At 34.7% G+C, this 14,935-nt stretch overlaps 1 protein-coding gene across 1 annotated transcript; it reads right to left on the bottom strand.

Annotated features, from left to right (window-relative positions):
* Window positions 1–14,427, bottom strand: LOC100375288 (threonylcarbamoyladenosine tRNA methylthiotransferase-like). The gene is made up of 13 exons (XM_002738880.4): window positions 14,251–14,427; window positions 12,649–12,779; window positions 12,184–12,296; window positions 9,600–9,830; window positions 8,910–9,030; window positions 8,439–8,542; window positions 7,619–7,785; window positions 6,355–6,500; window positions 5,492–5,552; window positions 5,243–5,362; window positions 4,391–4,537; window positions 3,853–4,020; window positions 1–1,024 (listed from the first exon to the last, which is right to left on the bottom strand). The coding sequence occupies exons 2-13, from the start codon at window positions 12,777–12,779 to the stop codon at window positions 899–901; spliced, it is 1,635 nt and encodes a 544-aa protein (XP_002738926.1). The 5' UTR covers window positions 14,251–14,427; the 3' UTR covers window positions 1–898.
* Window positions 14,428–14,935: the final 508 nt, after the last annotated feature.

Raw genomic sequence — 14,935 nt, 5'->3', positions numbered from 1 at the left:
TCAGACTTAAAATCAAACTTTAATTGCAGTAATGGGTCTAGAACAGAGAAGTAAAAATATATAAATAAAATTTTACAGAGTGCATTAAAACTAGCATGCCATTCCATTAATGCTTAGCTATGGTAATACCCCATTACTAATTCAGATTTATGCAAATTTCACACACTCTATGTAATGTCATAAGCATGTCTCAAGAAATTAATACTCTATGTTCCTAGGTTAGCTCACTCCATGATGAGATATTACTAGCATCATACCTAGGCATAGTTTATGGCATTTTGAATCAACCAATCAGATTTACAGTTAATAGTTGAGTGTGATGAGATATTACAAGCATTATACCTAGGCATAGTTGATGGAATTTCAATGAAATTTACAGTCCATAGCTGACTGTGATGAGATATTATTAGCATCATACCTAGGCATAGTTGATGGCATTTTGAATCAACCAATCAGATTTACAGTTAATAGTTGAGTGTGATGAGATATTACAAGCATTGTACCTAGGCATAGTTGATGGAATTTCAATGAAATTTACAGTCCATAGCTGACTGTGATGAGATATTATTAGCATCATACCTAGACATAGTTGATGGCATTTTGAATCAACCAATCAGATTTACAGTTAATAGTTGAGTGTGATGAGATATTACAAGCATTGTACCTAGGCATAGTTGATGGAATTTCAATGAAATTTACAGTCCATAGCTGACTGTGATGAGATATTACTAGCATCATACCTAGGCATAGTTGATGGCATTTTGAATCAACTAATAAAATTTACAGATGACATTATAGCAATGTATGTAATGGAAGACACATGTAGCAAGTGATTGCTGCATCAGGTCTAGACTCAACACCTAAACAATAAATAATATTTGTGTGGATAATAATTAGATTATCTATTGATCATGTACTGGTAAATAATTTTTAAAATGTCTGCTATCACAGCAATGGCCGCCACACACACCGCTACAGTTAACCAATATCTTGGCACTCGACTTGAATGCTCTCCAGTTGCAATCTGTAAAAATAAAACAAAAATAATAGTAATGTTATCTTTACCATGCTGTATTTACTTTTTTTTTGGAAGCATATCTCCAACAGAAATGCATCAAACCCAACAGTTGCATTCATTGCAAAACGAATCATTGAAATATGACTTATTTGGCCAGACATTCCTTTGTTATTTATGAAAGCACGAGTTACTAAGAAAATATAATACAGTATGCTAATTTGATTTTGATAAAAATATGAATTCTTGAACAGTAACTATTATACCTTTGCATTCAATTCACATGACAATATAATAACAGAGTTTATAATTAATTTGTCGATTTGGCAAAATAATTATTAATTTTTTTTTTTTTTTTTACATTTTTCACAGACAGAATTTTTTTAATCACATTATCAAACAAACTTGTTACCATAGAAATAGTAAATTGTTCAAATTTTGCGGATCTTTGACTTGTTTTGTTCATTGTCATGAAGAATATCTGATAATTTCTTGTAAGATGGTACTGTAAAATGACTAATTTTCACTGGGTTTAAATTTCACTGATTTACCAATTCAGGCATATTAAGTGGGTTTTAAAGTGCCTGTGAAATGGCTGCTATTTTCACGCCTAAAATTATCCATTGATACATATTAATTTTTATGTTTCTAAGCATGAATTATTTTTTAAAAGTGAAAAAATGTGTTTTAAACTCAATCTACGGCAACTTTATTTTTGTGTATTTTAAAACGAGGCTCCTCATTAGCTTCTCATTTGCATACAGAAATTCCCCTTGTGACGTCAGAAGGGGAAGTCGCATGGCAGCTTCCATTGTCGATACATGTAAATAAGGCAAATTTCTTCTGCAGTTTTCTAGTCTTTGACTAAATTTTCACTTATGTACTTGTTCGTCAAGGAGAAATGGACCATAATGAACACATAGTATCAATTTTTGTTGCATGGGGTTGAGTTAGATGCGATATATGTCCGTTCTGGTGTAGTTGGTCACCGTGATCGTCACCGACACCGGCGCACGTTTGTACACTGTCCTGGACACAATCGTTATTTAGCAGGTTACTAGGCACGTCACTACACTGTTTTATTTCATCGATCGTCTGAGTAAAACTTTCAAAATTAAAATAAAAGAGAACATATTTTGACATTTTAAACATTAGACTATAGTGATCACTATAAAATAATTAAAAAAAATGACAAATCACAGTTACTAAATAAATGGCAGCCGCGTGGATATAAATTGAAATTTTGTTGAAATAGGTGAACGCATCGGGTCACGACGAAGGCAAGTGCATTAAAAGCGGCGTTTAATTGGATAACAAAAATAATCGAGATCGACACAGATACAGATAAATTCAGAGTGGATTTGAGTTTAATAGCGTGATCCATGGCGCAATTGTCATAATTATAACATCATATTAAAACTTTATTTGGTGGAAACACATTGACCAAGCCCGGATTCTTATTTTATAAATTATTACGCAGATCAAGCTGCAAGCATGGAGGTAAAAAAAGAACAGAGGTGTGAATTCAACATTCAACACCAACCACCAAATTCAGAAACTTTTTAGTCTTCGAAAATGAAAACAATTAGCAGTGTGTAAGGGCTGTGTAATTTCCTGATTGTCTGACGCTTCGTTTTCGTGTCACTGTCAAAATTATTGCTACCTTTTACTTAACAGGGACTAAATTGTCTCTATAAAACGATAATCACGATCGCAAAAAAAGTCAACTCATTTGAAACACATGCCGGACGTCTCTCTCTCTTCTGAAATCCGCCAGGTTTATGTTGTCGGCGTTTCTCTTTAAACCTAGTTTTTTTCATGGACGAGGACAGTTTTTCCAAAAAAAGGAATCTGAGGTTAAGTGGCTTTCGTCCAATGATGTCGCACCTTCGGATCGATTAGAAACGTGTGAATACTTACACTATGACTATACGTTTCACTGCAAATGCCCACAACACAACATCTAAAAACTCTCTCAAAAAAAGAAAATAGACAAAAAAAAAAAGAAAAAAAAAACGCCGACTGAAAAATGTATATCGTTTAAAAGTATACTGAATGACCAGTGTTACGGCTCAGGGGTATGACTTCCTCTCACATTTTGGCATTTGGTGGCGCACTTTCGGCGAGAGTCGGAAATCCGGAAACAGTCGATCGTTTCAGGATAGGTGGGCGTGGCTACAACACGAGAAATATCCGAAATTTACTTGGATACGAGTAATCATTTTCAGCAAAAAAATCATTAACTGCCCATTTCAGTGGGACACAGATCTAAAATGGGAAACGTGAGGGTGTGCATTGCACAGGCACTTTAAATTATATCATTTAGATAATGTATTCTATGCTAAATTTTTCATATTCACTGGGTTTTAATTTAGCGTATTTTCCAGTCAGCGAAATAAAAACCCAGTGAAGATTTACCCCTTTTACAGAATGCTACTATAAATGAAAAAAATAAATTGAAGTATTACGAAACCACAATAAGTAAATGAGCAAACAAAAAGAGATGGAATCTGAAATGGTTTCCATGGCAACAGTGACTGAGATTTCTCTATGGCAATAAGCCTTACACTGGGGGTAATTTCCAATTAATGATTTGAAATCTCTAAAACTGAGATTTAATTTGTGCGGATAACTGTTTTTTTCCGTCAGAGTTTCAAACATCTAGTCACAGGAAAAAGTCATGTATCCAAAATTTTTTTGTAGCATTCGTCCATTTAATGACTCACTATGGGCGATTGTTGGACATTGCATATCTAATGAAAGTTGTTTATTTCTCATAATGGAATATTGAACTCCAATTTATCTGTATTGTTGAAATACTAGAGAAACATGCATACCTGTTGATTAGCACCTGAGACACAGCCCTTTGGCAATGGCACAGCAATGGATGGAGTGACCGTCTCCTCATCTTTCAATATGTCACCTATGAGATAATGTTTGCCCGTGGATGTAATTTTCACTTTAATCATTTTTCCAAGTAAATTCTCTTCTTTCGGGACTAATACCTAAAACAAATAAGTGACTATTAATTTTTTAGATGCTGTAAATCTGCTGCCACTATTTCACTTTACACAAGATTGATGTAATTTCTTATTATTTGTGTTTCTGTGAACAATGACAACCATTTGAATGTCAAAAGGTCAACCATTTCAACATGGTTAACACTGTATATAAAGCATAGATTGTATAATTTACTCTGAGACAACATTCCTATGTGCATGTGATAAGAGTATTTTGAAGTAATGTATTTTTTTGAATATTTTATGAATAAAAATTATAAAAGAAAAAACAGTGAATGCATGCATATGCACTTTTTTATACGACCCATGTTTCAGTTGGCAGCGGATGGAAATACAGAAAACTTTATTTTCATACTTGATCGTAAAACTTGTTATGTGCTACATAAAATCTGCCGTCATGTGAATCTTCTGTCACCAGTACATGCTGCTCTTCACCAACTTTGTGATCATATGGTCTGTAGTCTTGAAATAACTGGGATAATTTTTTTGTTCTTTTTTTCACCTGAAATGGTAAAATATGTTTCTTATTATCCAGGTTACAAATGTTCTGTTGGCCCTGAACATGCATGGTTTTATAACACTGAAAACATGCTAATGTTCTGTTGGCCCTGAACATGCATAGTTTTATAACACTGAAAGACATGTTAATGTTCTGTTAGCCCTGAACATGCATAGTTTTATAACACTGAAAGACATGTTAATGTTCTGTTGGCCCCTGAACATGCATAGTTTTATAACACTGAAAGACATGTTAATGTTCTGTTAGCCCTGAACATGCATAGTTTTATAACACTGAAAGACATGTTAATGTTCTGTTGGCCCTGAACATGCATAGTTTTATAACACTGAAAGACATGTTAATGTTCTGTTGGCTCTGAACATGCATGGTTTTATAACATTGAAAATGTGTTAATGTTCTGTTGGCCCTGAACATGCATAGTTTTATAACACTGAAAGACATGTTAACATTCTGTTGGCCCTGAACATGCATAGTTTTATAACACTGAAAGACATGTTAATGTTCTGTTGGCCCTGAACATGCATGGTTTTAAAACACTGAAAACATGCTAATGTTCTATTGGCCCTGAATATGCTTGGTTTTATAACACTGAAAACATGCCAATGTTGTGTTGGCTCTGAACATGCATATTCTTAGATTTTGACTTCTTACATTAGTTTCTAATCTGGAAAAATCAACTCATCTCACCTCTCTTGTTGGGACACGTGTCATTTTTGCTGACGGAGTTCCTGGCCTTGGAAAATATTGATTAATAAATAAGCTAGGAAACTTGTACTCTTCTACTAGCTGCATTGTCTCATCAAAATCCTGTGAGATAATAACACGACATTTAACGATGTTAAAAATATAACTGCAGTGAAATCTATGTGTTTATTCAGAGCAAAGGTACTATAATGATGCAATAGAATTCGCCGGCCCAATTTCAACAGTACATACCTCGTCAGTTTCTGTGGGAAAACCACATATAATATCTGTTGCTATGGTGACACCAGGAACTCTGTAATAAATATATCCACAATTAATACAAAAAAAGACTGCACAGACAGTTCTCAAGACAATGACAGAGTTCACCATTGGGAGAACTCTTACTAGTTGCTCCCACAGGCTAATTACAAACTCATTCTCAGATTTACAGCTTTGTGATAGGCTTTGTGTTTTACCAAAAATATTTGCCAAAAATATAGAATTGAAGATATTGTCACGTATGAACAAATCTGACATAGGTCTACCCAAGGTACCTACATACAAAGTATCAAAACCATTGAGCATGTAGTTTTCAAAAAGAAGTCAAAAATAGACAACAACACACAATCAACTTATGAACAGCTCACCCTGTCATCTTCGATAACAGTGGAACAAACTAACTTTGTTTAACAATATCAGAAGATTGTTATTGTGAACCTATTTAGTATAGCATTTACAACAAGATCTTGTAACTTTAAATAGAACTAGCATTTAATAAGTGGAAACTGATTGTTTTTCTTGCCAAAGGCAGCCATATGGTCATGTGACTCATGAGTTGTTGTGAACTTGCATCATAGTGATTCAGTTAAGAAAACAACTTCAGAAAGCTTCAGAAATACTGGATGTATAAACAAAAAACAAAACACCAAACTTGAGTGAAATTTGACGACTTGGTATTTAAAATCAAAATAATACACTACGTAATAGAACTGACAAAGCTAGGAAATGAAATACAAATTCATTGTTACTGTGATACACATGTTTTTACTTTAAGAACTAACAAAAACAGGGGGCTCTCGAGAGACGTGTTATGTAATGTTTTTTAAGATACTGACCTCTTTTTAAGAAAATTACAAACATGTTTAAAATCGTCAACACAGTACTCTCGTTTCATGTCCATCAATACGCTGTCTGATCCTGATTGGACAGGCACATGTAAAAACGAATAAACTCTCGGGTGCTTTAAAATCTTGGAAATTTCCTATAGACAGACACACATGTACATATGAGTTCAGTTAACAAAAAACAGAGGATAAGTCAAGAGCGAGTAAAAATTCAAGTGAACATTCACTGAAAACCTCACTGTAATCTCATGACGTCTGTGCATATTACACATGGCATGAATATTCCTGAAAAAATTCCTCAAAAAATTATTGCAAATTTTGTTATTTTCTGAATATAAATTGGAAAGAGCTAATTACGAATTATTTCTCCAGCATCCTAGCAAAACGTAATAATATCCTAAAGAATTAAACATATCCAATTTTCATTGGGTAGATACTAGTATACCGGTATTCAATACCAGTAATAAAATGATTTTTCAGATAAGGCAGGAAAAGCCTCTAATGTAAGCTTTCATGACAGCAATATTTACAAATTTTATACAGTCACTGACTAAAACCAATGTTGTATATGACATAATACTCAATACTCAGAAGATAAGTTTTTGAATTGCTTGAGAACCCAGAGTAATTACTGACATTTTTTTTCGCTATAATTTATTTGGCAGTTTATTATTTAGTAGTATGCATGTGATGCACTTGAACACAAATAAATCATATTTAGAGAATCTGAGCTTATGTTGATAATGACAATATCGTAGTTCGTAAATTTCACCACTACTGTAAAATCTGTATTAGAAACCGCGGCTTCTATTAAAATGGTACAATGCGACAGAGGGAATGCGGCTTCTATTAGAGCATCTACACATATGAGAAATGATGAATTTTTGCTTCTCAAACATTCAAAAAGAATGGGTGCGACTTCTATTAGGGATGCGGCTTCTAATACAGATTTTACGGTAATTATATTTGATTAATAATCAATTTAGATGAACAAAAGTAAACAAAAACTAGAATAGTTACGTATTGATAACGGAATCACTGAAATGACTAAAATTAGTTCCTGGGAAATGTTTTTTGTTTCATTTACACAAATTTTTGTCATTTGGACCAATTAGACACTAAAAATCATTCCATGGTTATGACAGTTCTATTTTTGTGTGAAAAACACTATTGTTCAAGTGCATGAGAAATATTATCCAAGATGGCCGATTAATTACATATCTGAGACAACATGACCTAGATGTTCCATACTCACCTCTAAATGTTCAAGTATATACGGTGGATTTGTCATTCCTATTCTCATCATACATCCATCAGGAATGACCTCTACAAGTTGCCATAGTAACTCCACTATTGTAACACCTATGTCTTTACCATAGGCACCAGTATCCTCACTAGTTAACCACAACTCACATACACCCTCTAGTGGTCATGGAAAGAAATATCATTATTTGGTATTTTACATTAAAATAAACACTATGTAAATATAAGAAAATGTTAGATGAAGATGTGAACTATGTAACTGCAATCCAAAAACAAGTCATGAATGGCACAGTTCCTGTTATCAAATTTAAGATACATAGTTTTGTTTATAGTAATATAGTTTGAACATAAACATGTCAGAGATATGAATCCAGAAGCTGATTTTTTAACATTAAAATGATTGACATTCAGACACTTTGTATCTTGGTCACCGGTTGGCCATTTTTAATCTGATCCGAAAAAGGACTTGTATCAAAATCCCATAATGTCCAATATAAGGTTGAACGAAATGGTACATTTTGATGATTTTTCAGCTCAAAAATGGCCACCATTCGACCATTTTTAAACGGTTTGTCAAACCAATACATCTGTATATCTATGACATGATGTATGATGAATATATAAAATTTGAACATAATCAGTCAAAGCTTGTCTAGAAGCACATTCATTAAAACAAAATGGCCATTTTGAATCCGATCTGAAAAAAACAAAATGATGTGCATTAAGGTCCATGGACGCACACACAGAGGTCAATCCTTAAGTTTGCATTTTTGAACGTCGTCTGAACGGGGGACTAACAAAAAATAGTTTACCTTCGAATGATTGCTTGGCTCGTGCCACCAATTCACTTGGTTGATAACTACCTAGCTCACCTCTGGCATATTTCGTTTTACAGTAAGTACATGCATTTAAACAGCTGTGAAGTAAAACAAAACAAACCATTAAAATGTGCTGAACAAAAACAAAAAAGCACATTGCAAAATAATTCTTCTGGTCTTCTGGTTTTCCAGATATTTGGAGAAATGCAAATAAAGAGCTTTCAACTGGAGAAAAGCATTTTGCTATAACAGTAAACCAAAAGTAATTTCACTGATTTTGTAAATCAGAATAAGTTTATTTATATTTTCACATTGATAAGATATTACAACTGTAAACTGTGATATCGAAAAACATGACTTTGTTAAAATTTAACCCGAGAAAATATGACCTATGACCCCCACAAACTATGACTTGTGTAACCTTTGAACCGCACAACCTAAGACTATAAAAACTTTGGGACTTACCCGGTATTTATAGCAATAATTTCAATAAGTGGATTTTTTCTAATTTTTGGAAGATTCAAAGGAGCGCCACCAATTTTCTTACCATCTTTCTTTTTTTGACCAAATAACCTTACAGTATGGCCTGAAAAAACAAACAACATTATTATGATGTTGAATGACTTTCAAATTTTATTCATTAGTCCAGAAAACACTCTTCTAGTATTTCAAACATGCAAAATTCAATATGAAGAAGCCTAACCCCTAAAGGTCACACAGCCTGGAATTTCTGGGGGTATATTACAGCCTGGAATTTCTGGGGGTATATTACAGCCTGGAATTTCTGGGGGTATATTACAGCAATAATCTCCAACATTCTTCCCATAATAAAATGTTTCTGAATTTCAATGACAGCTGCTTGTACTTTTGAGGGAAAATATTTGATGAATTCTCAATGATAAAGAATTTGTATTCTCAGAAAGTACTTAAAATACTTTATTTTCACTTGGAATTAATTTTCGCTGAAGGAATGATTCAGTGAAAATAAAATCCAGCGAATATAACTTTTTTTCCAATAATTTACATTCAACTTGTCAAAAATCAGTGAAAATAAATTCCTTACAAAACACCAAAAAAGTCTTTTCAGCGAAAATTAACTCCAGGCAAGTATTTTACAGTACCAGGAGGTGTGACTTTTGAGAGGTATTACATTACCTTTGAATGTTTCCTCTACAACTTCTACAATTCGATCAATCTGTTGGACACCGACGACACTGACGCCATTGATATAATCAAGTTTAGGCTGCGCTTGTGGAACACATCCAGCTAATACCATGTATTTATTTTGCTCCCTCGCTTTGATGATCGAGTTTTGGAAATGTTGTTCTGCCGGCGTTTTCACCGTACAACTGTTCAACAACCATAGATCAGCAGCTTCTTCAGTCTCTGTCATTTTTACAAATAAAGCATACATCAAATTACATTATCGTCATAGCGATAATCATAGATCTCATACTATAAGGTTATTACCAGGATGCCACAAAGTTGTCACGATGACAGTATACAGGGAATTATCTTTCCATTCAAATCGATTTGTGTATAAAGCCAAGAAACAAACACGATGGTAGAAGCTTTCTAGCACCTTCTTGCTGTAAATTTCTTTTTCAAACATGTCTGCCATCTCAGAAATATTGCGTAATAGGCTATTTTTCGCTTCGGTCGAGATCTCGCGAGACCATTAAATTTGCCTAGCAACCGGTTGCTAGTCATGGGATACAGGTCAAGCGTTGAATCAATATAGTGCTAAATCGTGCGTGCACCTAGTGTCGTGCATTAAATTTCCGAGTGATTTATTGCATTTGTTTCACGTTTTTGATCATGGCTGACTTCGACAGAGTGACCGTGCCACAGCTCAAAGACTTGCTGCGTAAATTCAGCATTTCAAGAATATTCTTCTTGCAATTGCTAAAGCTGTGCACGATTTGGAGCTCGAGGAAGACCTCTAATTTTACGCCATGATCCTAAAAAATGAGCTTGCTTCAAGACTTAAAGTAGCAAACTTGGTCGCAATTTCATCGATCCTTTGAAATTACCAGGCTACTCTATAGTGATTTCACGAATGTTCCAGAATTCGGTTTGTCCGATGTTTTAATGCATTATCGGTCCGACTATGGCCGGAAGAAGCTTTGGGCCTACAAATCGTGCGAAGATTTCAAGTTGTTTGACAACGGGCATGTTTAAATGTAAATGCATCACATGTCAAAGGCACATTTCTGCTACATTCACCATTACTAGCGTGAACAGCATTTGAGGTTCCTAACAAATATCGGGAAACAGCCGATATTGCATGATTCACACACTAGTTCACATGAATAACAACAATCTGTCGACACTGCCTAATACGCACAAGCATCCATACAAATAACAGGAAACTGTCAATATTGCTTATAGTAAACAAGCATGCTTTAAAAATACATAGCTTGAAAATTCATAACTTTTCGAAATAGAAAGGAAGTTGAATAAAACAATTTTTAAAACCTGTTAGTATGAGTATTAAATTGTACAAGTATTAAATATTACAATTTAATTCTGCGCTTATCTCTTTGTCAGGAGAGGTATTCCCTAACTGTGGCAATATTGTTCCGAGGTAACAGTAATGTCAAGAATCTGGTTTTCATCGGGATACTAAAGTTAAGACAAGATGTACACTTGTGAGTTGTAAATAAAAAAAAAGGCCAATCCCATGGTAAACCACATTTTATTCGGAATCGCAAAAAAATACACGATCATAAAATTATAACAATAAATATTGAAACATGAAAACAAGCACGGTAAAGTTCCGATCAGTACAATTTGCAAAATAAAGTTAAACCGTATCAACAGGTTTAAATGTTTTCCGTCGTTTCTTTTGATTGCCGCTCAGCATTGTCCGTGATTTGAATATACGGCGTTCGACACCTTTCGCAATCGCTGTTGTTGGGTCTGGATACGACTCCGAAGAACCCTTTCCTTCCACAAAGTGCAGGAAAGAAGCATACATGTACATGTCCTGGATGATTCTGTGTCGACCAGAATTGTGACCCAACACTGGCCCGAGAACAGGCACTGATCCATCAATCGCACTTTTCAGACTGCGTTTTTAATTTAGGGAATCGCAAAAAAAAAAACAGCATTCATATAATTTTTGTACTGAAAGCGAGAATCACTCTTACATCCGTCGTAAGCGCACCGTTTGACTCCCATTGGGACAGATAATGTTTCGTTATGTGGTTCAAAACAAGTAGGACAATGTGGTTGCTACCATATTGAACCGAAAGCTTGACCTGTATCATGTGACTCAATTGGTTGCTAAGGTGCGTAAACCATGGTCACGCGTGATTTCGCAGCTTGCGAAAAATGACTTATTGTTCCATATTGGAAATTTACAAAACTAGGATGCGGATATTCATGCAATACCATAAAATTACTGTAACTGATGGAAATATTGTGACATAAAGTGTGTTAGCCAGTCCACCCACCAAATGGACTGGCAACTTTGGTTTAGGACTGGCAGCTTTTTCTGTTTTTTCCTATTGTTCTTTGATAATTTTACCAAAATATATCCAAAACCATCTACATGGAGTTGAATTGTTTTGGACTGGCAGTTGCAAATTCCTGGCTAATAGCCTGATGAGGTATGTAAAATAATCAATGATTCTATTCTATAAGTTCATGTGGGGTTTAATTTAGATGATTTCACTTCATCAACAAAAATAGCATAATTAAAACTTAGTTAAAAGTTATATTTCAGTGTTCTCACCTGTAATCTTGTAGCCATAGGAAGCTAACTGTCCTGCCATGTATTCACTGTCAGAATTATTATGCGAACATCCCCATGTTTTTACGTACACACTCTGACAGCCTGGAATGACACTGTAAAAATAAAACACACAGGTATAATATATTATGGTATAATATATTATAACAAACCAATGCCCATATTTGGACATTGAGTTATGCCATTACTGTACTCAAAAGAGACTCTTTTTGACCAAATAAAAAAAAACCTGTGTTTTAAAATGCATTTTCTTTTGGTTCTACACCCCATCTTTCTTGAATCTTTATAACATGATCACATTGAATTTGATAACAAAAAATCATGGAACATTTCTATAATTGCAGACTCTATCTATGCAACACCCCACACGCTATTTCACATAAATTAAACTCCTCATCCAGAATAGTATTAAATACTACTAGGTTCCTCAATCTCCTAAGTGCATACCTGTCTGTGTTAGGTTTCTCTTCTTTGATATGATTTTTAAATTTTTTTGCTCTGGGCACAATATGTTTCTTCTCCAAACGACGTTCAGGAGTGATTGCGTCTTCTATATCATCAATTTCTTGTGCTGACATCTTAAAAACAAAATGTTTTAGAGACCGTTTATGATGTGATCATTGCAATATGACACACGCATGCACCAACAAAAAACATTCATGTTCCTTTGAAAAAACTTCAGAGCAGCGAGTCAGATTCGCCAAGTAATTCCAAATAAGGAATGCTACATAATGAGTCAATGAAAGCTGTGATCTTTGAAACAGTGAGTAATGATTTCACGAAATGTCAACGTCTCAAATAAGGGTGATGATCATCGCTCACGCATAGGTGGAACAAGCATCTTTTATCAACAAAGATGACGACTTTGATTTTTGCGAACATCAACAAAAAACAAACTCTACAATTTTTTAAATAGGTAATTACTAGGATGATTGGAATGCATTGAAGGACTCTAAGGAGTAAAAGTCTGTATTTATGTTCACATCGCGATCAGATTAAAATTGGCATTCATTGACGCTGGCAAGCAGGAGAGCACGCTGGGTTCTGTGAAAATCTGTTTATCCAAACAAATCTTTTGCATGCATGGCGCAACCTCCACCGCCCTTATTATCGAAACACAAAAATTAAACTTGCAGAAAAATAAAACCATGTTTTATTAAAACTACTTTTTGAAGTCTGCATACCATGTTTATTTGCTGTTCATCTTTTTCATTATTAGTTCACCTTTTGGTTTATTCACTGGTTTGTGTCAACTTCCAAATTTAGTATTCAATATACCAGAACAGTCTTCGCAATCAAATTTATCTGTTTTATTAAATCACCTCTGTCACTTACAGTAAATACATCTAGAGTAATTATTACACATTCTGGCACCTTGATGCACATCAATTCTGCACATAAAAGACGGAAATGTTTTAAAACATTGTTTGCGTATGTCTTATTTTATTATTGTATTGTATTGTATTGTAGGTAATGGGAATTGCTTCTATTAACCAATGGAAGCATCTTCTGCGGATTTGAATGACGCGTGGGCTCCATGAAAACCATTTATTCCTCCTTGAAATTCACGTTAATTCTTTTTGGGGTAATCAAAAAAGTATTATGATATTAAATGTCAGTGTCTATTGGTTTTTAATTACTGTTATTTCGAGTTATTATATATATATTTTTTAAACTTGCACGCCATCATCTCTCGGACATCAGTGTAAATACTGGCCGTAAGATAGTTTCTTTTGCACCCCACCCTTGACCCTAACTCTAACCCTCACCCCAGCCCTCCAATTGTACGTGTCTCGTCTAGATAATTATGATAGATATGTGTCCCTATGAGCCCCTCCTACAATTAAATCGGGGAAGGTGCAAAAGAAGCTTCTTCCTCATCCAACATCTTATGCATGTTACAAGTTGGTTGCATCACCAATCGTCAGGTCAGATATGATCAGCTGTTTTCGAGAGTTCACAGGACTGAAACATACCGGCGTATTATGAGAACACTAGCAATGGTCGTGGTCTAACACGTAATCACAGATGAAACAGTTTGTATCATACCTTGCTCTCCTAGAAATTGTATTCACATTTCCTGTATAGTCTTAAAACAACACAAAAATGGTGTGTACACTATAGCCGACGTAACACATGTGCTTTGAAACGAAAGTCATCAAACATGGACGTTTAAACGTACATGTTGTCCACGGAGGGCGCTACAACCATAGACGTTCCTTTTCCTGCAAAACTTATTGACCTTTTAACGAATAATATTGAATGGAAAGCTGTATATGAAAATGTTACGTATTCTTATGCGTCCCAGGTTATGTCTACAATGGAATTCACATAAACCATGGTAAAATCTGGCACGAATGTATTTCAATTTGTGAGATGTAGGAATGAATAAACACGATTTAAATTGCAATTGACAAGATGCTTTAGGCACAACGAAAACACAGCATTGGGGACACGACGTTAAGCAGGCTGGGTCGCGTCATAGGGTTAAAACGGCAACCTCAGTGAATCACGGGCTTCATTAACCATTCGTAAAACGATATTTACTATATACAACTGCACATTTATTTTTTAAATTCATTCTGCAACCGATTACTTGCAGCTACACACATCATATATATGGAGCTGGTTATTTTGTATTTCTATTTGGGGACATCATTTCCCACCTGTAATTCCCGGTGGTCAATTCGACGAACGCTCAGTGTCCTGGAGCTATAGACTGATTAGTGCATGC

Source organism: Saccoglossus kowalevskii, chromosome 19 (genome assembly GCF_978046115.1).
Source record: "Saccoglossus kowalevskii chromosome 19, keSacKowa6.1, whole genome shotgun sequence".
Taxonomy (NCBI): domain Eukaryota; kingdom Metazoa; phylum Hemichordata; class Enteropneusta; family Harrimaniidae; genus Saccoglossus; species Saccoglossus kowalevskii.
This window is presented reverse-complemented; position numbering and strand designations above follow the sequence as displayed.